General features: G+C 36.7%; 1 protein-coding gene across 2 annotated transcripts in view; it reads left to right on the forward strand.

The window, feature by feature from the left end:
• SPRED1 (sprouty related EVH1 domain containing 1) overlaps positions 1-24,756 on the forward strand; it is a 117,216-nt gene that overhangs the window by 53,334 nt on the left and 39,126 nt on the right. Inside the window, exon 2 of one of the 2 annotated variants that reach the window (XM_058293893.2) lies at positions 21,780-21,954. The exons of the other annotated variant lie outside the window; for it this stretch is intronic. Within the exon in view, the coding sequence (XP_058149876.1) occupies positions 21,780-21,954 (175 nt within the window). The remainder of the gene's footprint in view (positions 1-21,779; positions 21,955-24,756) is intronic. 2 annotated transcript variants of the gene reach the window in all.

Consider the following 24,756-nt stretch of genomic DNA (forward strand, 5'->3'; position numbering starts at 1 on the left):
TGGCCTATTCAGGTTATGTGGACTTTGACTATTCATCTGAAGAAAGTGCATTGAAAGTGCGTGTTGAAGATTTCTTTTTTTTTTTTTGGTATTATTACCTGCTTGTGAAATATTGCTCATTAGATGTGGAAGGGAGAAGGTTGGGATGTAAGAGGAAAATATTTAGTGCTTGCTGTGTGTGAGGAGTGAAAGATAACAGATGATAACTACATCGAATTCACAAGGAGAAGCCTTTAGAACCTGTAGAAGTCAAGATGTGCATGAAACATGGGTCTTTTACATAGGTGTAAAGTGCATTCCAGGGGAGGAAAAACAGCCAAACAGGGGAACATGTATGTATTTCTTGGTGACTACTTCAGTTTCTAAGGAAGAAAAGGCACTGGAAATTATCTTCAAGTTTATATGATAGAAAAATGAGCATTCCATATTTTAAGAACTTCTTCTTTGTAAATTATGGTCACCTGACAACTTATTTTTATACCCTTAAGGTTCTGTTTCAATGTGGTAGCTGTTGGCTAATGTGACTATTTAGCACTTGAGATGCTACTCAGAATTGAGATGTGCTATTTGTATAAAATACATGCCTGATTTCAAAGACTTAAATGAAAAAAGAATGTAAAATATTTCACTAATTATTTTTATATTAACCGTTTTAAGTGATACTATTTTGGATTTATTGGGTTGGTTGAAATATACTATTAATATTAAATTTCAGGCAGCAGACTTGATCCAGTGGTTAGGGCGTCCATCTACCACATGGGAGGTCTGCGGTTCAAACCCCGGGCCTCCTTGACCCATGTGGAGCTGGTCCATGCGCAGTGCTGACGAACGCAGGGAGCACCGTGCCACGCAGGGGTGTTCCCCTTGTAGGGGAGCCCCATGTGCAAGGAGTGTGCACTGTAAGGAGAGCCGCCCAGCGCAAAAGAAAGTGTAGCCTGCCCAGGAATGGCACTGCACACACAGAGAGCTGACAAAACAAGATGACACAACAAAAAGAAACACAGATTCCCATGCCGCTGACAACAACAGAAGTGAACAAAGAAGATGCAGCAAATAGACACAGAGAACAGACAATGGGGGTGGAGGCGGGGAGAGAAATAAATCTTTTTAAAAATTTCCATCTGTTTCTTTTTACTTTTATTGAAGTGAAATTCACAGTTAACCATTTTAAAGTGTACAATTCAGTAACATTTATTACATTTACAGTATTGTGCAATCACCACCTCTGTCTAGTCCTAAAACATTTTCATACCCCAAAAGAAAACCCTGAACCTATTAAGCAGTTACTAGCCATTTCCTCCCCTTTCCCAACCGTAGTCAACCACCAGTCTGCTGATTTACCTATTCTGGATAATTTATATAGGTGGAATCATACAATATGTGTGTTTTTGTGTGTGTGTCTGGTTTATTTCATTTAGCATAATACTTGCAAGATTTACCCAGGTTGTGGTGTGTAACAGAGCTTTATTCCTTTTTATGGCTGAGTGAAATTCCATTGTATATATATACCACATTTTGTTTATCCATTCAACTGTTGATAGACATTTGAGTTGTTTCTTCTATTTGGCTATTGTGAATATGTGTGTACAAGTAGTTTGAGTACCTGTTCTCAATTCTTCTGTTTATATACATAGGGGTGGAATTGCCTGTCATGTAATAATTTGGTAATTGCATGTTTAACTTTTTTTGAGGAATCACCAAACTTTTATCCCATTTTACATTCCCATCAGCAGTGTAAGAGTATTCCAGTTTCTTGCCAACACTTGTCATTTTCCTTTTTTTAATAGCCACCCTAGTGAGTATGAAGTAGAATCTCATTGTCATTTTGATTTGTTTCCCTTAATGAGTGATGATGTTGAGTGATTTTTTCTTTCTGTTGTTGTAGTTCTTTATATATTCTGAGTGTTTAACTCTTATAAGATATGATTATCAAATATTTCCTTTTATTTTGTAGGTTGTCTTAATGTCACTTGATTCACAAAAAGTTTTTAATTTTGAGGAGGTTCAGTTTATTTTTTTTCCTTTTGTTGTTTGTCCTTTTGTGTCACATCTAAGAAACATTGCCAAATCTAAGATTAGGAAGACTTTTTTTTTTTTTCTAGAGAACTTGTAGGTTTTCAGAAAAATCATGCATAAAATCCATGCGTGTTCCCATATACCACCCTATTATTAACACCTTGCATTAGTGTGGTACATTTGTTACAATTTATGCAAGAACATTTTTATAATTGTACTATTACCTGTAGTCCATTTTTACAGTAGAGTTCACTGTGTTGTACAGTCCTGTGTTGCTTTTTTTAAAAAAAAAGAAAATATATATATACACACATATATGTGTGTGTGTGTATATATATATATATATATATATATAGGGGAGCAGATGTAGCTCAAATGATTGAGCGCCAAGGAAGATTCAATCCTTGGTACCTCCTAAAAACAAAACAAATGAAAAAAATCAACTCTCATTGGGAAGCAGATGTAGCTCAGTGGTTGAGCTTCTGCTTCCCATATATTATTAGGTCCTGGGTTCAATCCCCAGTACCTCAAAGAAAAAAAAAGACCACATATACAACCTAAAATTTAGGAAGATATACTTTTGTGTTCTTTAATAAGAATTTTATAGTATTAGCTCTTACATTTAGGGATATATTTTTATTTATATTTAGGTTAATCCATTTTGAGTTAACTTTCCTATATGATCCAGCTTCATTCTTTTGTATGTATTGTCATACTGTCCTGGCACCATTTGTTGAAGACACTCTTTCTTACGTATTGAATGGTCTTGGTACCCTTGTTAAACATTGCTTGGTTATGCTGTATGGATTTTATTTGTATATCTCAATTCTTTTCCACTGGTCTATATGTCTATCCTTACACCAATAACACTGGTTTTTTGTTTGTCTGTTTGTTTTTGCTTTCTGAGGTACCAGAGCCCAGGGACTGAACCTGGGACCTTGTATGTGGGAAGCCAGAGCTCAACCACTGAGTTCTTTTGTCATTGTTGTTTTTTTTCCCAAAGATTTATTTATTTACTTATTTATTCCCCCCCACCCCCACCCCAGTTGTCTGTTCTCTGTGTCCATTTGCTGAGTGTTCTTTTGTCCGCTTCTGTTGTTGTCATTGGCATGGGAATCTGTGTTTCTTTTGTTGCATCATCCTGTTGTGCCAGCTCTCCGTGTGTGCGGCACCATTCCTGGGCAGGCTGCACTTTCTTTTGCACTGGGTGGCTCTCCTTTCGGGGCGCACTCCTTGCGCGTGGGGCTCCCCTACGCGGGGGACACCCCAGCGTGGCATGGCACTCCTTGCGTGCATCAGCACTGCGCGTGGGCCAGCTCCACACAGGTCAAGGAGGCCCCGGGGTTGGAACCGCGGACCTCCCATGTGGTGGACGGCCGCCCTGTCCACTGGGCCAAGTCCGCTTCCCCGTTTGTTTTGATTGTCATTTGTTTTTCAGGAGGCACTGGAAACCGAACCCTGGATCTCCCATGAGGGAGGCAGGTGCTCAGCTGCTTGAGCCACATCCGCTCCCAACAGACTGTTTCGTTTTTTTGTTTGTTTTTGAGATTTTCAAAATTGTGGTTTTTATTTTATTTGCAGACAATATCAGTTTCTAATTCCTAAGTTAAGCCATTTAACAAAATAAAAGTAATACAATATGCCAGTACACTGTTTTTGATTACTATAGTTTTGTAGTAAGTTTTGAAATTGAGAAATTTGATGCCTTCAGTTTAATCTTTTTTCAAGATGGTTTTGGCAATTTTGTGCCCCTTGTAATTGTGCATGATTTTGAGGATCAGTAGTTTTTCAATGTATGCAAAAAAAAAAAAAGTCCATTGGAATTTTGATGTAAATTGAATTTGTAGACTGGTTTGGGGGAAGTATTATCATCTTATCAATCCATGAGCATGGATGGCTTTCCTTTTATTTAGGTCTTTAATTTCTTTCAGCTTATATTTTGTGTTTTTCAGTATATAAGTCTTTCACTTCTGTAATAGGTTGAATAGTGCCCTCCAAGAATCCATGTCTTTGCAAATTAGTTAAGATGATGTAATTCTAGATAAGTGATTTTTAAATCCAATGACTGGGTGTCCTTATAAGAGAAAAGAGAAAGATTTGGATATAGCAACAAAGAGGAAACACTTAAAGGGAACAAGGCCATGGGAAGATAAGAGGGAGAGTGTATATCAGTTGGGGCTCTTCATATGAAGAGAATCAATAGGATGTGTGTGTGTGTGTGTGTGTGTGTGTGTGTAAAGAGATTAATTCTAAGGAATTGGCTCACATGATTGTGGTCCTGGCAAGTGTAAATTTCATAGGCCAGGCTGGAGGCTGGAAATTCCGATAAGAATGATGTTGAAGTCATATCTAAATTCCTTAGACTGAAAATTCAGGAAGCAATGGAGGATGTAGTCTTAAGGCAGAAATCCTTCTGATCCCTGGAACTCTCAGTTTTCCCTCTTAAAGCATCCAGCTTATTGAATGAGGCCCTACCACATTATTGGGGCTAGTTTTCTTAAAGTCAACTGATTGTAAATGCTAATCCCATCTACAAAATACCTCTTCAGTGACTCGTAAGTGTGTTTGACCAAACAACTGGACCCCATAACCAAGTCAAGCTGACAAATAAATTGACCATCACGTAGAGATTGGAGTGATACATCGACAAACCAAAGGAATACCAAAGATTGCCAGGAGTTACACAAATCTTTTAAGAGGCAAGGAAAACTCCTTGCCTAGAGCCTTCATAGAGAGCTATGGTCCTGCCAACACCCTAATTTCAGACTTCTGGCCTCAAGAAATATGAGAGAACGCATTTATGTTCTTCCAAGCCACCAAGTTTGTGATAATTTGTTACAGTAGCCCTTGGGAAAAAATACAACTTCTTTGTTTAAATTTATTCCAATGTATTTTACTCCTTTGGAGGCTACATAAATGGAATTGTTTTCTTAATTTCATTTTCAGATTGTTCACTGCTGTCTTTAGAAACACAACTGAATTTTATATATTCTTGAATCCTACAATTTTGCTGAATTGGTTCATTAGCTCTAATAGTTTTTCATGGATTCATTGGGATTTTCTATATCTTGGATCATGTCATCTGCAAAAGAGATAGTTTTCCTTCTTTTCCAATTTTGATGCCTTTTTTCTCTTGCCTAAGTGCTCTGGCTGGAACTGTCAGAACAATGGAATATTAGTGGTGAATGCCGGCATCCTTGTCTTATTCTTGATTTTAGGAGGAAAGCTTTCATTCTTTTACCATTGAGAATGATGTTTACTGAATTTTTCATAAATACCCTTTATCATGTTGAGGAAATTCCCTCCTATCAATTGTTTTCCTAGTGTTTTTTTATCATGAAACTGTTGGGTTTTGTCAAATGCTCTTCCTGCATCAGTTGAGGGGAATGTATTGTTGTTTTTTCCTTTGTTCTAATAATATGGTATAAGTTTCTGGAATAAATTCCTCTTGGTCATTTTATATAATTATTTTAATATGCTTTTAGATTGAGTTTGCTAGTATTTGGTTGAAGATTTTTCCACCTGAGTTTGTAAGGACATTGGTCTGAAGTTTTCTTGTGATGTCTTTGCTTTTGGTATCAGGGTAATACTGGGCTCATACAATGAGTTAGGAAGTGTTACCTCCTCTTCTGCTTTCTGGAAGAGTTTGAGAAGGATTGGTGTTAATTTTTATTTAAATGTTTGGTAGAATTCACCAGTAAAGCCATTTGGTCCTGGGGTTTTCTTTGTTTGAGGTTGTTGATTACTGATTCAATCTCTTTACTTGTTATAAGACTGGTCAGATTTTCTATTTCTTCTTGAGTCAGGTCTGTGGATTCAGTTTGTTCCTCTCTTTCTAGTTTCTTAAGGTGTAGAGTTAAAGGTTATTGATTTGAGATCTTCTTTTTTAATGTAGGCGTTTATAGCTATAAATTTCCTTCTGAGCACTGCTTTTGTTGCATCCCATAAGTTGTGGTATGTTGTGTTTCATTTTAATTTGTCTCAAAATATTTCCTGTTTCCCTTATGATTTTTCTTTGACCCATTGGTTAAGAGTGTTTTGTTTAATTGCCGCGTATTTGAGAAATTTCCAAGTTTTTAAAAATTATTTTTTCTAGCTTTATTTCTTTGTGGTTGAAGAAGAAGATAATTTTTGTGATTTGTCTTTTTAGATTTATTGAGATTTGTTTTATGACATGACATATTTTCTGTCCTGTAGAATGTTCCATGTGCAGTTAAAGAATGTATTCTTTTATATCTGTCAGATCTAGTTGTTTTATAGTGTTGTTCAAATCCTCTATTTCCCTGTCAACTTTCTGTCTAGATTCTATCCATCCATGTGGGTTATTGGTCTCCAGCTATTACTGTAGACCTGTCTATTTCTCCCATCAAATCAGTCAAATGTTTGCTTCATGTATTTTGGGGCTTTGTTGTTTGCTGATGTATATGTTTATAATTGTTATATCTCTTTTACTGACCCTTTTATCAATGTATGATGACTTTGTAGTCTTGTGAATCTCTGTCTTTGGATTGACTAGTTAACCCATTTATATTCAGTTAATACTGATAAGGAAATACTGCCCCTCATCCTTTGCTATTTTTCGGTATGTTTTATGCCATTTTGTTCCTCATTTCCTTCATTACCATTTTCTTTTGTGTTTGACTGTTTCTTTAGTGTACAATTTTGATTCCCTTCTCATTTCCTCATCTTATTATGTAAGATGTTTTCTTAGTGGTCACCATAGAGATTACAATTAAACTCCTAGATTTATAACAATCTACTTTGAATTGATGACAACTTAGCTTCAATGGCAAACAGAGATTCTGCTCTTATACATCTCTCTTCCCCTCTTACATTTATATTGTCACAGATTACATCTTTATACATTATAAGACCATTAACAGTTGTGTAATTATTGCTTTATTTGCATTAATCTTTTAAATCACAAAGGAAACAAAAAGAGGAGTTAGAAACAAAAAACACAGTTATATTGGCCTTTATATTTACCTTTGTAATTACCTATACCGGAGTCCTCTTGGCTTCACCTTACTGTCTAGTGTCCTCTCATTTCAGCCTAAAGGACTTCCTTTAGTGCTTCTTGTTGGGTTAGTCTATTAATTACCAACTTCCTCTGCTTTTGTTTATCTGGGAATGTCTTAAACACATCCCCTTTTGGAAGGATGGTTTTGCTGGGAATATAATTTTTCATTGGCAATATATTTCAGCACTTTAAATATGTCTTCCCACTGCCATCTGATCTCCATGGTTTAGGATCAGATTTTGGTTGTTAATCTTATTGAAGATGATTTGTACTGGATGAGTAGCTTCTTTGAGTCTCTCTTTGTCTTTCACCAATTTGTTTATAACGTAACTTGGTATGTATCTCTTTGTGTTTATACCTCTGGGAGTACATTGAGCTTCTTGGATATTGTCTATTTTTGTCTGTTATCAAATTTGGGAATTTTTCATGTTCCTTCTGCCCCTTTCTCTGTCTCCTCTCCTTCTGGGACTCCCATTATGCATATATGTTTATGCTTGATTATGTCTCATAGGTTTGTTAGTCTTTATTCAGTTTTTGTCAGTCTTCTTTCTTTTTCCTCTTCAGCCTGGATAATTTCAGTTGACCCATGTTCAAGTTATCTAATTCTTTCTCCACCTGCTGAAATCTGATATTGAATCATCTGGTGAATTTATCATTTCAGTCAACCCCTCCATGTTTGCAGATTGGCTCTATGTTGGGGCACTCTTTCAACTATTAGCCATGTTATTTACAACTCTGCCTTAGCCATTACTTTTTTCTCTACTTATTGGTTTACTGCTCATGTCTATTCTGAGCATGCATCCTATTTTGGGTATGCATGCAGCTTTCTAAATTCCCAGGTATATACTGTCACTTTTCACTGTTCTAATTTCCCTAAGAAATTCTCTCCCCAGCTTTTTCTCCAAGCCATTGGTGCATGTATTATTTACCACAGCTGCAGCCCTTTACCTCTTGTAGCAATGGGTTGTTCATTTGCTTTACAATGTTTTTAAGAATGTCTCTACATACCTACTTTTCTTCCCTGAATAAGTTCTGTGTTAGGTGAAACAAAGGCAAACAGACAGCTTGCATTAGTCCTTCAGATAGTTCCAGAAAGGTTAGAATAGAGAAAAAACAATTAAGAACAAGGTTTCTCTTAACAATGTTCTCTTTATTCCTCATGGAATCAGAGACCAGGGATCCATACTAAGAACCTGGGCTACCATCTTCAAGACTGCTGCTAAGCCCAGGTTTAGATGGTGATAGGAGGGCAAGGGAAATAAAAAATGTCTAAAAGCTTTCCTGCCATTTTTTCTTTAATTCCCCTCCCGTTGCAGCTTTCTTGCTGTCTGCTCTCTGTGTCCCTTCACTGCATTCTTCTGCCTTTTTTTTTTTTTTTTTTTGCTTGTCTTCCTTCTTGTTGCATCATCTTGCTGAGTTGGCTCTCTGCGGCTCTTGAGGGCCGGTGGCTCTCCGCAGCGTGCAGCCAAGCCTGCCTTCACAAGGAGGCCTCGGGACACAAACCCAGGGCCTCCCATATGGTAGACAGGAGCCCAACTGATTGAGCCACAGCCGCTTTCCTTTCCTGCCATTTTTAACTTGCCTGTTTTTTGTTTGTTTGATTCAGTGTTTGGTTGCTATATACATTTGACTAGTTTCCAGAGTTATGACAAAGTTGATTCTGATCATTTTTGCTGCATTATTTGGTGTTTCTTTTGGGGGGGGTGTATGTTGTGGCTCTTGGAGCTATATTTTCTGCCATTTTCACTTACATCTTTTTACTTGGTAATGTAGCTACTAGAAAATTAAAGATTACATGTGTGGTTTGTATTATATTTCTATTGGACAGCACTGCTCTAGGGTAATTGATTTTCAGTTTCAATTTTCAATAAAAAAATCACACTTAGAAGGAAAGAATACTTAAAAATCTCAAAGGTCCCACGTTATTGGTTTTGTTCCTGAGACATTAATTAGAGAGGAGTCAGAGATCGAACCATATGCCTTGTGTATGCTAGGGTGGAACTCTTCCAGAGAGCTAATCTACCCCCCCGAGACATTAATGAGGATTAGCTACTCACCATTGTACTTTTCATTCTCAGACTAGCCTGGCCTTTTCAGGTAAATGTTAATAACATGTAATTATGTCTGCTTCCCCAAAGGCTCCTAAAATCTAACTGGATTCTCATTTGATGAAATGTTTGTCACTTTTTGCTGTCTACTTCTCTTCAAAGTCACTCTTTTTTTTTTAATTAGTTCATCTCTTTTTATTTTTATTTATTATTATTTCTTTCTCTCCCCTTTCCCCCCTCCAATTGTCTGCTCTCAGTGTACATTTGCTGTGTGATCTTCTGTGTCCGCTTGTATTCTTGTCAGCAGCACCGAGAATCTGTGTCTCTTTTTTTGTTGGCGTCACCTTGCTGCGTCAGCTCTCCATGGCATTGCATTCCTTCCGCTCATCAGCATTGCATGTGGGCCAGCTGATCGCACGGGTCAGGAGACCCTGGGTTTGAACCCTGGACCTCCCATGTGGTAGACAGACACTCTAGCTGTTGAGCCAAATCTGCTTCCTCAAAGTCACTCTTAATAGGTATTTATATGAAGAGCTGAACATTCTTGATCCCTCTTTATTTGTTATTTCTGGATTCATTCTTACAAGTGTTTATTGGATGCCTACTTATATAGGTACTTTCAGGTCTTCTAATGTTGGCCATATCCAAAACACTCAGAAGTTGGTAACTTTTAATACTGTATCTGGAGATACTTCCCTTTTCTCAGTGCTAGCACTGAATGGGAAAGAACTAGGAACAAGGATAAACTGGTGACCCTGAACATATAGGATACCAATTCTTTAGGGATCAGGCAACCCAGCTGGGGATGCAAAAAGATACTTGCGTCAGGGGAAGGGACCCAGATTCAGCAGAATACCTCCTGAGAAAAAAGGGGAGTATCTCCACATATAGTCGTAGACTACTATGTCTTCTTCTGACCTGGTAAAATGGAGCTTCCCCTATAACTACATAAGTAGTATACACAAAGCCATTATTCACATAACCTAAATCAGAATAATGGAACAGTATTCCCTTTTTTGCTTTAAGTAAGAATTATTAACCACACAGCTAACCATCAATTATCAGTTATCTGAGTTTTCTGCTTCTGCCTTAGAAAAGATACCTAACCCAGTTACTGGCATCAGGGAAGACTTTTGGAGAATAAGAAATATAATTTGTTAATGTAGAGATCATCCAAGTTCATGTTGGATTCTATGGGACAGCCTCTACACAGGCCTACTTGGAAATCATATTCTCCTCCTACCAGGAAACCCTCTCAAGCATAGCTCTTCTCCCTGAGACCTATGTCCAAGTCTAGTTAGACTCTGGAATTTCCTCTCCTGCGTGACCACCTTCTCTTTTACATCTCTTCTCTTAAAACATGTCTGTTTTTTGTATACCCGACACAAGAATACCCAGGCTTTCTTTAGGGAAGGTCTTATTTCCTATCTTGCCTATAATTTCCAAATCAAACACTTTATGTTGAATAAAGTAAATCCATTTTTAGGAGAAATACATGTGATTTATGGAATTTTCTATAGAAGTATGTGGGGAGGGCTGGGATACCAGGCTGTAAGAACAAGTTGGTATGACTAAGGAGAACGTGACACAAAATTTTAAAAAACCATAAAGGGTTATTTATTATTATTATCGTTATTTTTATTCTCTTTATTCCTTCCACCCCCTTATTTTTGCACTTGCTGTGTCTGTTGTCTTCCTTGTTCCTTTAGGAGATACGGAGAACTGAGCCTGAGATCTCTGATGTGGGAAGGAGGCGCCTAATCACTTGAGCCACTTCCGTTCCCTGCTTTGTTGTGTCTCTCGTTATGTTTTTCTTCATGTATCTCTTGTTACATCCGTCATCTTGTTGCATCAGCTTGCCACACCTACCTGGCGCATCAACTTGCTGTCTTGCCTGTTTTCTTTAGGAGGCACCGGGAACCTCCGCTGCCTGCTTTGTTGTGTCTCTCATATGTTTTTCTTATGTTTCTTGTTGTGTCAGCTTGTTGTGTCAGCTTGCCATACCCCGCATTGTGCCAGCTCACTGTTTTCTTTAGGAGTCACTGGGAACCACATCACGGACCTCCCATGTGGTGGGTGGGCGCTCATTCACTTAAGCCACATCTACTTCCCTAAAGGGCTATTTACTGAAAAGACAGTTCCCTTGCATCTCTGTCCCATTTTTCCTCACTAGAAAGAAAGTTTTATTGTGTAAAGATTCTATTCATATACAAGCATACACGTGTCTGTGTTTTCCACAAATGGTAGCATACTGACATACTTAAGTATCTTTTTTAAAAAAACTTAATAGAACTTGGAAATGAGCTCACTTGAAAATATAAAGAGCTTCCTCATCTCTCTCAGAGATGCAGTGTTCTATTTAAATGTTCCATAATTTAATTCCCTATTGATTCTCATTTTAAGGTTGCTTTCTTTTTGTTGTTGTTATAAACAGTATTTCTCTTTAAACCATGCATGTCGAGGGGCAATTACATACACATAAAAGTAAGTGCATGGAAGTAGACTGTTGAGTCAAAGAACATGCATTTTTAATATTGGTAGGTATTTCCAAATAACCTTCCAAAGATGCCACATTAATTTATACATCCACACCATCACCTATGTTAACAGAAGTCTTGGTATTTTCCTATGAGTGGTGAAAAATGGTTATCTCATTGTGGTTTAATTTGCATTTTTAAATTGTGAGTGGAGTTTGTTTTTATACATTTCATGGCATGTATATTTTCTGTGAATTCTATTCATGAACTTTGCCTATATTTTCTCTCAGTTAATTTTAAGACTTTTGGAATTATTTTTAAAGAAATAAACTCTTTTTCCCATTATATGTTGTGGTAGAATAATTCTACCCACCCCCGCCCAAATACCCATGCTCTAATCCCTAGAACCTGTCAGTTTGTTACCTTATGTCAGGGTTTCTTAACCAGGGGTCCACAAACACCCGATGGGTCTATGGAAAGATTTCAGGGGGCCTCTGAGCTTGAATTGAAAAATTCAACTTATTACCTTTAATTTTCTGACCTGAAACTGAAATCTAGCATTTCTTTCACTTATGAATGTTCGCAGTAAATAAATTACAGTAGTATTCTTGTCACCTAACTGATATAGGGGTCCGTGGAACAAAAAAGGTTGAGAAGTCCTGCCTTAGATGATAAAAGAGACTTGCAGATGTGATTCAGGGTATGAGCTTTGAGATGGGGAGAATATCCCATATTATCTCATTGGGCTCAATCTGATGATGAGCCCTTAAAAATGGGGAACCTTTCATGACTATGGCCTTGTGGTCAGAGAGATATAACATTTCTGGCTTTGAAAATGGAAAAAGTTGGACACATGACAAAGAATGTGACCACTGTAATAAATTACTACAAATTTAGGGGCTTAAAAGTTTAGTGGAACTCAAATTTATTGTCTTGCAATTGTAGATGTCCGAAGTCTGAAATGGGTCTCATTGGGCTAAAATCCAAGTGTTATAGCTGCTTTCCTTCTTTTGCCTCCAAGGGAGAATGCGTTTCTTGCTTTCCCCAGTTTTTAGAGGCTGCCAGTATTCCTTGTCTCTTTGCCCCTTTTTCTGTCTTTAAAGCCAGCAGTGTAGCATCTTCAAATCTCTCTCTGATTCTGACCTCTTCTTCTCCTTCTGTCTTCCACTTTAAAAACCCTTGTGATTACACTGGGCCCATCCAGATTATTCAGGATAATCTCCTTATTTTAAGTTCAGCTGGTGGACTGCCTTAATTCTCCCTTGCTATGCAGCATAGGGGTTAGGATGTAGACTTCTTTGGGGGAGCTATTTTTCTGCTTACCACATCCTTCCTGATCATTCCAAATGAAGTATTATTTTTAAGTATTTTCTTTTAGGACTAATTTCCTAGTTATCTAATAACTAATTTTATAAAACTACCTGAATTTTTTCCAAGGATTTTATAATTGCTAGAAAGCTGAAGCCCCAAAAAAGATGCAGTCCGTGAAAATTTATCAAATGTTTTCTCCTTGAGGGATTTATGTGTCCATAAAAGGAAATATCAGTGTTAAAAACATTTAAAATGTTTGATAATCTAGCTCCCTAGGGAACATATAGACTCTTAATTATATATTGGGACATTTCTCAATATGTGAGCAGTTTTAATACTGATTCTCATTCTTCCCAACTTTCCCTAAAAGTTTCCAGACTATCCTTTTTCTCCCTTTGCTTAATCTAGGGAGAGACGAAAATATACCAGGAAGCCTGGTAATGTGGTAAGAATATTGTACTCCATACATATACATGTATACTTATAATGCCCAGGATACTTTAATAAGCTTATTATGTGTAAATTAATCAGAAGTTCAGTGTTGTTAGTTTGAGGTAAAATATTTTACAGTAGGAGCCACTTCATTTGCATTAGAGTGGAAACTAGTCTGAAAAGGTGTTTATTATATAGTCCACTACCAAACTGCAGAATAAGCTTTAATTTGAGGTATTTTAGCAAATGGTGTCAAAGAACTTATTATTGTCAGATTTGACTTATTAGATAAATCACTAGCAACAAATGCCTTTAAATATTTTAAGAAGCTTAATAGTGAAATTGCCATTTTTGGCAATTAAAAAAGTAAGTTGTCATTATAAATGGCTGTTGTCATTTGTAACAGATTGCAAATATGATACTCATAAAAATTTCAAAGTTTGCAGAGGGAGTAAAAAACCACCAGACTTAAAATTTTACTTTCATGATGGGAAATTATTATTTTTATTTTTCCACATTTACTAAAGTGGGCTTCTATTATATATAATTTGGGGAAAGTTTATTATTTTAAATAGAAGATTTAAATTGGTTTCTTGCTCTTAAGTCACTTTTATCTAAAGAGGAAGTGACAAGTACAAGTTTATTATACTATAAGGTAGAGTATGACAAGGTATATAAGAGATGCCATTAGTCATTGGGTGTGGTTGCATGCATTGGAGAAAGGAGTCACCACTTTTCTTGGGGAAAAAGGGACAGTTTTAAGGTAAGAAGGTTATGGGATTAAAAACAAAGGTGAGGGAAGCAGCTGTGGCTCAATCAGTTGGGTTTCTATCTACCATATGGGAGGCTCTGAGTTTGCATCCCAGGGCCCCCTTGTGAAAGCAGGCTCACCTGCAAACGCTGCCTGGCCTGCAGGCGCCGTGGGGAGCCAACTCAGCAAGGTGATGCAACAAAAAAGGGAGACAAGCAAAAAACACAGAAGAGCGTGCCGCGAATGGACACAGAGAACAAACAGCAAGTAAGCCACAAGGGGGTGGGGAAATAAATACAGATACGGAAGAACAACAACAAAAGATGAAAGATTAATCTTGGGTAAGAAGAAAGGTCTGTCAGAGAAAAAAATGTTAATAAATTGAAGAATTTTATAATTCAGTTTTAAAACTTGAAGTTAAAAGACTGAGTTAAATTATAGTTTATAAACTAACGAAGACTGGTGGGGGTGTGAGGGGATACAGATTTATTTGCAAGATTCTGGAATATTTTAAAGCTTGAAGGATCAACTTGTGTAGATAAGGAAAATGGTTATATATTTGGTACAGATGAAACCATGAGATTTGGGAAATAAAGCTTATGCAAATTGCTTAGTACAGTAAGGTGTACAATAAATCAGACAACCTTACTCTTTGACAAAATATTCAGAGAACAGTGATTATCAGATCTGGTAAAGAAATCTCTGTTTTATCTGATTTCCTAGAGAGGGCAACACATCTTTTCTTGCTAGCATTGTTATAAAGTAGGAAAAACAATGTGGGGTAGTCAGGGGAACATTATAAAATGCTTATATATTGGATAAAGCCAGGAAGTAGTTAAAATATGAGCTCTTAGTTTATTTAAAGTATTTTAAATTTACAAATATTAATTATAAAATAACGTTTTGAACAATCTATGAGATAAAGGGAAGATAATTTAATATCACCATCCTCAGATAATTACTACTGTTTTTATATATTTTCCAGTTACTTAAATGTACACAAAATGTATATTTTGTTTTAAAAATAGAAAATAATACAAGTTTTGGATTACATTGCCTAAGTTATAGAAACTTTAAATTTACAATTTTAAAAATATATCATTGGGGGAGTGGATATAGGTAGGTTGTTGAGCACCTGGTTCCCATGTACAAGGTCCTGGGTTCAATCCCCCGTACCTCCTAAAAACGAGTATCATCTGTCATTGACAATCTAAGAAGTTTTATAGTATTGATAACTAATATGTTTTAACTCAGACTACATATTCCCCAAGCTATCTTAACATAGATGATGGCTGTTACATAAGGAAGTCATAAACTTCATGAAATAAATGGTAAATATAATAGTATTTTAGGATTTTATGCTCAACCATTGAATAGATGTGCTAATAATAATCTACAGCCATTAGATTGAGAATAAATTCATCAACTCTGGTGAAATTCGAATGAAAAAATATATTTTTTTAAAGTAGTTGAAGGTCGGAATTTATCAAAGCTCTCTTTTGAGTCTTAGACCATTTGGGGCAATAGTGCCCTATTTGCCCTATTTGTGTCAGAGAGAAGTATGGTTGACTCCTCTTTGATTCAGTTTATAAACAATTTTGTTCTAATTAGTCTCCCTTAGTTGCAAGATATATACTAATTCAAAGAAAAGGGATTTTATTAAAATGAAAACTTGAAATCTAGATTTGAACTAAAAGGCATTTTTAATGATCCTACTAGTCTTTCTTATAGGCTAGTAATTTCAATTTTGGTGTCAGTGTGTTGGTTTGAGGGTATCTCCTGCATTTCTTCTCTTTGGATCTGCTCTTTGTTCATCTCTGTAATTGATCAGATTTCATAGTTTACTGCAATCCAGTTTGCCAAATGTCTTTGGTTTTCCATGGCCCTCTCCACTGCCTCCTAGTTGTACTTACTAGCTTGTCTCAATGGATCCTTTCAAATTTTTGCTCAAGATATAACACATTTTCCCCATATTTCTTGGTTTGAATTCCCAAGAGAAACAGAAACCAATTTATCTTTTGCAGTAGCCTACACAGGTTCATAGAGTATTGGCTATTCCTACTCTATGACTTAACCTTGACCTTAGCTGAGGTACCCAATTCTAGACTAGTTAGCCATTTCTAATTTATCTGTCAATATACAAAGGGACAGATATAGAATAAACATTTGTATTACCGTAAGAATTTTAGAGGAAAACATGAGTCACTGTTCCCCTACAGTTCTGAAAACCTGTGGGGCATACTTCATTAGATTTCAAAGTCTGTGAGTCATTCTTAAAATGATGGTTTCTTCTCATCCTCGGGGCCTTATGGAGGCCCACCCTTTCCACAGGTTTGCCCAACAGCCATTTTCTTGGTTTCACCCTCATCAAGCATCTGGGTGATGATCACACTTTACCCATTCTCTGGGGTAGAGTCTCAGCCCCCTTAGTACAGTGTGGTAGAGTCAACATTCTCCCTAATCTCCATAATCCCTAATCAGGCATACAAACCTCTCTCAGACCTATGGGGTATTGACCTCACTCTCCCAACCCTTGGGGAATGTGTTCTGCGTGCTCTGTGGTAAAAACACTCCCTGAACAGCAGGCTGGAATATCCACCCTCTTCAGATGCCCAGGCATACTGAGTTCCTCTATACACCTAGTGGGGTTTCTCTCGTGGCCCAAGGTGATATCTTAATTCCAGGCCTCAGCTTCCATGGTTTTCCTCTTAAAGCTGTTTTCCTTTCCATCTTTCCCTTCAGTGTCCTTTTAGTTCAGGCTAACAGTTGTTTTACTCATATAGCTCTCTCAAAAAGCTTGCTGGTTTAAGCATCCAGGAAGCAGAGGTCCAGGGCATCAGACAGTAAGAGTTTCCACAAGTCTTTCCTAGATATCTGCATTTTCAATACTGACTTACAAGTGCCAAGTTTGTTAATTCCTCAAATGGGTAATTGTCACCTGGGGGCTTGATTTCCACAGACTTGGAATTTCTGGAATCAGTTTCTATTTGGTTTGTGCCCAACAATTCTCTTCTTGGCTTATCTCTTTCCTCGAATATTTTGCTATAAGCTGCAAGGAGAAGCCAAGGTAAATGTCCAAGTTCATAATTTTCAGATTCTGCCTTCCAAAAAATATTGGGAATCAATCTTGCTAACGTCTCTGCAACTTTAAATCACGGATTGCCTTTCCTCCAGTTTCCAATAATATTAGAGTTTAATCATTTCCTTCTAGGGCCTTATCAGAAGTCTCTTTAGCATCCATATTCCTACCAAAAGTCTCTTCAAAGCAGTCTAGGCCCCTTCTATCAAGCATCTCACAATTCCTCCAAAAAATACCCCTTACCCATTTATAAAACCATTCCAGCATTTTTGGTAATTGCAAAAGCACAACCCCTCCCCAGGTACCAAATTCTGTATTAGTCAGCCAGAAGAGGTTCTGATGCAAAGTACCAGAAATCTGTTGGCTTTTATAAAGGATATATTTGAGGTTAAAGCTTACAGTTAAAGGCCCTAAAGAATCCAACTCAAAGAACTATAAGAGGTACTTCCTCACCAAAATCTCTGCCCCATGCGTTTAAGCAAGATAGTGGGTGATGGGTATAACGGTTCAGCCTTCCTCTTTCCTCTTAAGGCTCTGTGGGTCCAGCTTCTTCCAGTCTCAACTGTAGGTTGGCTTCATTTTTCTTCCCGGGGCTCGTTTCTTTCTGGGCTCAGCTGGTCTGTTCTTTTCACAAGGTCAGCTATTAACTATCAGGTGAATGGCTCATCTCTCTTCGTGGGCCTTCTGTTGTGTCTATGAAACTATCTCTTTTCTCTCGAATCTGCTTCTGTGTGTCTCCTTGATTGAGTGCCCATTTATAATAACCCTCAAAGTAGGTAGGGACTCAAAACCGAGTAGCCCTAATGATCGAATTAAAGCCCTAAACTTAACATAATTAATCAAAGGCATCTCAGCTGAATCTAATATAATCAAAGGGTACCATGCCCAGAGTAACTTATCAGTTTACAAAAATAATCTCTCTTTTTGGAATTCATAAATAATCTCTGACTGCCACAGGTGGGAATATAAATGCTAAGAATGGACAGGGAAGGTACTCTGATATCTGTTATAGGTCCCAGGGATCAACTCTTTTCTAATCTTATTCTTAGAGAAATTTAAATATGTTAATACTCTCGTCGTTTAGAAGTCTGCATTTCCATTTCTCCCTAGAATGTAATTCACTTGAGTAAATAATGATCATCTACTGTGCCTGATGAGCATTATACAAACTGTAAATGAGAATTATCAAGATTCAAATACGGAGAGCCTGTTCCTAAATAGGATACCTACTCCTATACTTGAAAGTGAAAATATACTTTAACCTTCTGAATTAGCAACTCAGATTCTCCTTGGGTCTTCCAAGTGCTATAGACTCTAATGTCATTTTTAAACTTATAACATAATCATCTAGGGGGAAGACCCCAGATCCTATAAGAGAACAAACAAATAATTACTAGGACCTTGAACTCTGTTTCTGACCAAAGTTCTGCCTTTTTTGACTTTGTAACTTCTCTGAACTTCAGGTGTGTCAGGTTTGATATGAGTTGAGTTCACAAGCATTTAATCTGAACCTAATTGTGTTAGTTAACATTCCATGCTTCTGGGGTATATCCTTAAAACACTCTTGATGACACTGATAACTTTCATATAAGCTAGCTGGTTCCCACTGGAATAAGCGCTCACAGCCTCTTGGGATGCTTGTCACATTTACAGTAGCGGTACCTGCTCCATCACATTCCAGAGAGGAGAATTCCTATGTTTCCTGGCTAGCCCAGCCTTTGTACACCCAGGTTTGCTCTAACCAGTTGTCATTTGTACTCTGAGATTCTCAGATGTGAAGATTGGCACGAATGGCACCCATGTAAGAATTGGGCCCAGACCTCTGAATAACTGAATAATAAAAAGCTTAAATAGAATGGTCACCCGTAAAAGCTAAAGACTTTCAGAGATTCTGAATTAACTATTTTGACCCTAATGATAGGGGTTTATGGTCATGCTCATAAATTTTATTTTTTCCCAGGTTTTACCTGGCATTTTAATTTCTTTGTGGTGGTAATAATAATTAATACTTGTATAGTGTCTATTATATGTCGGACCCTGTTTACATTTATCAAAAGTGTATACTGTTACTTCATTTCACAAATGAGACTGAGGCACAGAGAGGTTTAGCAACTTCCTCAAGGTCAAGGTCACACAACTAGTAACTTGCTGAGCCAGGAATCCAGCTCATGAAAGTTTGACTCTAGAATCCTCGTTCCTCTCTTTTTTTTTTAATCCCTCTCCCCGCCCAGTTCTCTGTGTCCATTTGCTGTGTGTTCTTCTGTATCCCCTTCTATTCTTGTCAGCGGCCCGGGAATCTGTGTCTCTTTTTTTGTTGCATCATCTTGCTGCGTCAGCTCTCTGTGTGAGCGGTGCCACTCCTGGGCAGGCAAGGACTTTATATTGCGCACTGGGTGGCTCTCCTTATGGGACGCCTCCTTGCACATGGGACTCCCCTACGCCGGGGCACCCCTGCGTGGCACAGCATTCCTTGCACGCGGGCCAGCTCCACACGGGTCAAGGAGGTCCTGGGTTTGAACTGTGGACCTCCCATGTGGTAGACAGATGCTCTGTCCGTTGAGCCAAGTCCGCTTCCCTAGAATCCTCGTTCTTAACTACAACACAGTGTGGCTTTAAAAGTATATTACTGGGAGTGGATGTGGTTCAAGTGGTTGAGTGCCTTTTTCCCATATGGGAGGTCCTGGGTTTGGTTCGTGGTACCTCCTGAAAAAAGAAAAAAAAACAACAACAGAAAAACAAACAACAAATAAACGGAAAAAAAACAAATCAGGGAAGCTGATGTGGCTCAGTGGTTGAGTGCCAGGTTCAATCCCCAGCTCCTGGTATCTCAAAAAAAAAAAGTCCATTAGTTACTGATAAAAGACTTGTGTCCAGAATATAAAAAGAACTTCTAAATATCAGTAATAAAAAGACAACTCTTTTAGATATGGTCAAAAGATTTAAACAAAAGTTATAGAAATGGCCAAAAGGTACATGAAAAGATATTCAAGATTATGTCATTAGAGAAATGGAAATTAAAACCACATATACTAGCTACAGTGGGTAAAATTAAAAAACTGAATATACTGAATGTTGTCAAGGATATGGAACAATTAAAATGATCACACATTATTGGTGGGAATGTTTGTTGGTACAGTCACTTTATAAAAATGTCATTTTCTTATATAGTTAAACATACACCTATCCTATGACATATCACTTCTGTCCTAGGTAATTAAGAGAAATGATAGCATATGTCTACAAAAAGACTTGTGCAAAAATGTTTATAACTGCTTTATTCATAATAGCCAACAATTAGAAACAATTCAAATGTCCACTCGCAGAAGAAAGGATAGATCATGGTTTATTTATTCAGTGGCTGCCTACTCAGCAATGATAAAGAATAAACTATTGATTTGCACAACAATATAACCAGCAAAAGAAGTCAGACGAAAAGTATACATGTGATGATACTATTTGATTCCTTTTATATGAAGTTCAAAAACCAACAAAACTAATCTCTACGTTAGAAATCAAAACAGTGGTTGCCTGTTTGTCAGGAAAGAGGCACAAGGGAATTTTCTGGTGTGATGAAAATGCTCAGTATCATGATTATGTTGATTACACAGATGTAGACTTTTGTCAGAATTTGTTGAATTGTATATTTAAGATTGATGCACATTACTACATGTAAATTATATCTTAAGTATGTAAAGTTAAAAATAAAAGCAAGGAAGAGATTTCATACAATCGCAGTAACAAAAATGATGACAACTGGCAACCTAATACTTAGAACATGCTTGAGAGAAGCTAAGTACAGAACTGTTACATAGAACTTCAGTGGACATTCGTAACAACCAGAGAAATTTGAAGTATATTCAGTATAATTTTTAAGTCAGCAAGGTATACTATTTCAGAAATTACTTCATTAATAATTATTATATTAAAAGCTTTAGAATAAGAATTTTAGAAGTCAGTTGTCAAGAAAATTCAGTACATGAAACACATTTCCTAGGTTTTAGGAAAAAAATAGTTGTAGTTAATATTGGAAAGTAATGATTCTGAAATGACCAAAAAGAAGACATAGAAGGTTTCTATAGACCAATTTGCTTGTTATTTAAACAGAACTTTTCTTTTTATATGATTTGTGTACATATGAGAGGATTCCTACTTGGTACAAGAAACTAAAAGCTAAGCATGTTTGTTTCAGCATTTTATTGATAACGTAGTCTAGAACTGTTAGGAAGTTAGAGATGTAACAATTAAATGTGCTAAAATACAGTAGTAGTTTGTCCTGGTTATAATAGTGCAGCAAATGGATATATAGAGACAAGCCTGATGACATTCTATATAGTTTAACAATGTTTATCCTTCATAATTTGTTCCATGGCAACCAAGTACTTGAATGATGAATTGAAATAAGAGTTCTGTACTCTTATTATGAGGTTAGCCTTCAATTAAAGCATAACCTTTGAAATTAGAAGTTAGTTTGTGATTTTTGACCTTCTTTCAAGTAGGTTACTTTCTGTGGACTGTCATGGAAGTAGTAAACCTTTAGTTACCATATTTTAACTAATGCGGTCTTTGGTTTCTCAAACAAGACTGACAGCTTGGCTGTTTTTTTGTTTATGGAAAACCTAATTCCTAATCTTTGCATCTATTTTAGTAATAGTTATGCACGAGTGCGAGCTGTGGTGATGACCCGGGATGACTCAAGTGGTGGATGGTTACCACTTGGAGGGAGTGGACTAAGCTGCGTCACTGTCTTCAAAGTCCCTCACCAGGAAGAGAATGGATGTGCTGACTTTTTTATCCGTGGAGAGCGACTCAGGGACAAAATGGTAATGAGTAATATATCTATTGCTTTAATTTTAGGATACTTTCTATAGCATGGCTTGTCTGTTGAAAAGTATGATTGGAGTACTGTTCTTTATGAGAATTACGACAGCCCATAAATCAATGATTGTATTTCTGAAGGTGATTTCATGTCAGGCAGTGAAATATGATAGTTTTCTTAGAATTGGGACTGACATTAAGGTATATTTTGGGGAGGCGGGGCTGCTTTTTCATTTAAGTTTAATGCAGGAGCACTCATGAATAGTCCTCGTAGTTATTAAACCAGTTAACCCTGCTTCCCCTTTTGCCTGAAGTCCCTTAGATCAGAGATAGGCAAACTACAGTCCAAATCTGGCTCACCACCTGTTTTTGTATGGCCTGCAAGCTTAGGGTGGTTTTTACATTTTTCAATGATTGGGGGAAAAAATCAAAAGAACAGTATTTTGTGACACATGAAATTATATGAAATTCAAATTTCAATGTCCAAAAATAAAAGTTTATTGGAACATAGTCAAGCTCACATGTTTATATTTTGTCTATGGCTGCTTTCATACTACATTGAGTAGTTGAATAGTTTCAACAGAAACCATAATATCTGGTTATTTACAAAAATATTTTGCTAACACCAGCCCTTTGCTGACACCAGGCCTTTAGATGCCTGAGCTCTCAGGTTCTTTTTATTCTTTATTAATCCAGTTATTATAGGCTCATAGGGGCTACCTGGTGGTGAGACTCCCCCCCCCCCCCACTATCTTTTCTGAGATTTATTATCATTTCATTTTTATTCTTTCTCCTCCTGCTCTTGAATGTTATTTTCTGCCTCCTATTTCCTGCTAATTTCACTAGACCACTTCCAGCTTTAGGATCTTTTTTTTTTTTATTTTTTTTTAATCCAATGTAAATATTCCTTGTCAGTCACTTAAACCACTCTTTCATCCATATCTCGGCAGACATTATGTTGTTGAATTTTTACCTTACTTTACACTAACAGAACTTTATTGAATCCTACAGAAATACTCTCTTTTTAAAGATGAGGCTTTCATTCCTTCATAAAACAAATATTTATTGAGCAACTACCTGTTCTAGGCACCGAGAATATATAAATGGACAGTAAAAGGCGGAAGTCCTTTTAAGGGAATGTACATTCTGTTGGAGGCTATAGGCAATAAATAAGTAAAATAAATAGTATGCTAGATAATGATTTGTTTATGGTGAAATCAAATCAAGAAAGGGAAAAATGAGTTTTTTGTGAGGAGTTTGATTAAAATTTTAGATAGGGAGAGAAAGGATGGCCTTACTGAGAAGGAAAGTAATAGCTGAGTAAAAATAATTTATATTATGAACAAGGCCAAAATTTCAGTTTATATGGTCAGATATTCAGATTATGAGTATTCTTATAATAGAAATCACTCTATGTTCTTGGATAAGTTTTTATGCTACACTAAGATCTTAAACTGTTTTCACATTTGGTGAATATTATCACCATGTACATATAGGTAATCAACAGTCAGTAAACCTAGGACTTACCAGTAATTCCTCCATTTATTCCAGCAGGTTTTCTTTAGTCTTAATTTTATTTCATCCTTTTTATCTCTACCCACCTCTAATTTTATGTTGCCTGTTTTACTGCAGATAAACCTCCTAATTGTTTTACATGCCTCCAGTTTTGCCCACCTCCCTCTAGTTTATATTCCTTATAGTGAACTTTCTAAAGCTTTGTTTTATTAGTCCTTCAGTAGTAGATCTCAGTAACTCCCTAGAGACAATTCCATCTCCTTGTCTTGGCATAGAAAACTTTTATAATCTGTCCCTTGCCTCATTTGTCTTTAATCTCATCGGCCACATTTCAGAAGCTTTCACTTCTATGTTGTTTTCTTACTTACTAATTTATAGTTCACCTGCACCTATGCTTTATGCTTATGAATGTGTGCCCCCCCTTACATTAACTAAATAAGAACTTTAAAGATAATATATTAACAGTTTATGTGGAGTATAGAATGTGAATAGACAATTTACTAGTCCTGAGGAAACAAGAATGACAGGGAAGTTTCCTTTTATTACCACAGACATGTCAAGTGAGAAAAATAGGAAAATAGGATTAAAGAAATCACCTTGAGCCAGCCAATTTTGCTGTGAAGGACTGGAATTGGGAGAAATGCTAATAATAATGTTAAGTTAGTCCAAAATTATCTTTTAATTTCAGTCAGTCCACTGAAAACAATGTTGTGCTATTAATATTACTTTCTGTACAACCATGAATTTTGTGACTTCCTCCCAGCAGTTGTTTTACAACAGTTAATTATTTAGCATTACTGGTATTTCTTGAAGAGGGGGGAAAATCTGCCTATTAGCATTTCTGTTCTTTATTTTGGGGCCTTGTGATTGCTGGTTCCTGAAAATTAGAAAAAAAGAGAATATGGCCCATGTTTCTTTCCTGGTTACCTTTATTTCCTCTTTTCAGACAACTTCAGTTTACACTTCTGCCTATCTTCAGCATTCTCTTTACTGACTATACTACATTTCTTCTTACTATTTAATTGTTGTAAACTAACATCATTCCATTCTTGTTGAGTTGTGCTGATTGATCTGGTCTTATTACGTTTATCAAAATTATCTTGGCTTCATCTTTCTCTTTTATATGTGATTGAGATATATTTTATAATATATTTCACAACATTTCTCTTCCATCCCATCTGCCATTATCTGTTAAATGGCTAAGTTAAAATTCACTTCAAAATATTGACATGACATTAACTTTGCAAATGCTGCCTCACTATTTTTGTTCTATTAGCTTCTAATTTATAATC

Source organism: Dasypus novemcinctus, chromosome 3 (genome assembly GCF_030445035.2).
Source record: "Dasypus novemcinctus isolate mDasNov1 chromosome 3, mDasNov1.1.hap2, whole genome shotgun sequence".
Taxonomy (NCBI): Eukaryota; Metazoa; Chordata; class Mammalia; order Cingulata; family Dasypodidae; genus Dasypus; species Dasypus novemcinctus.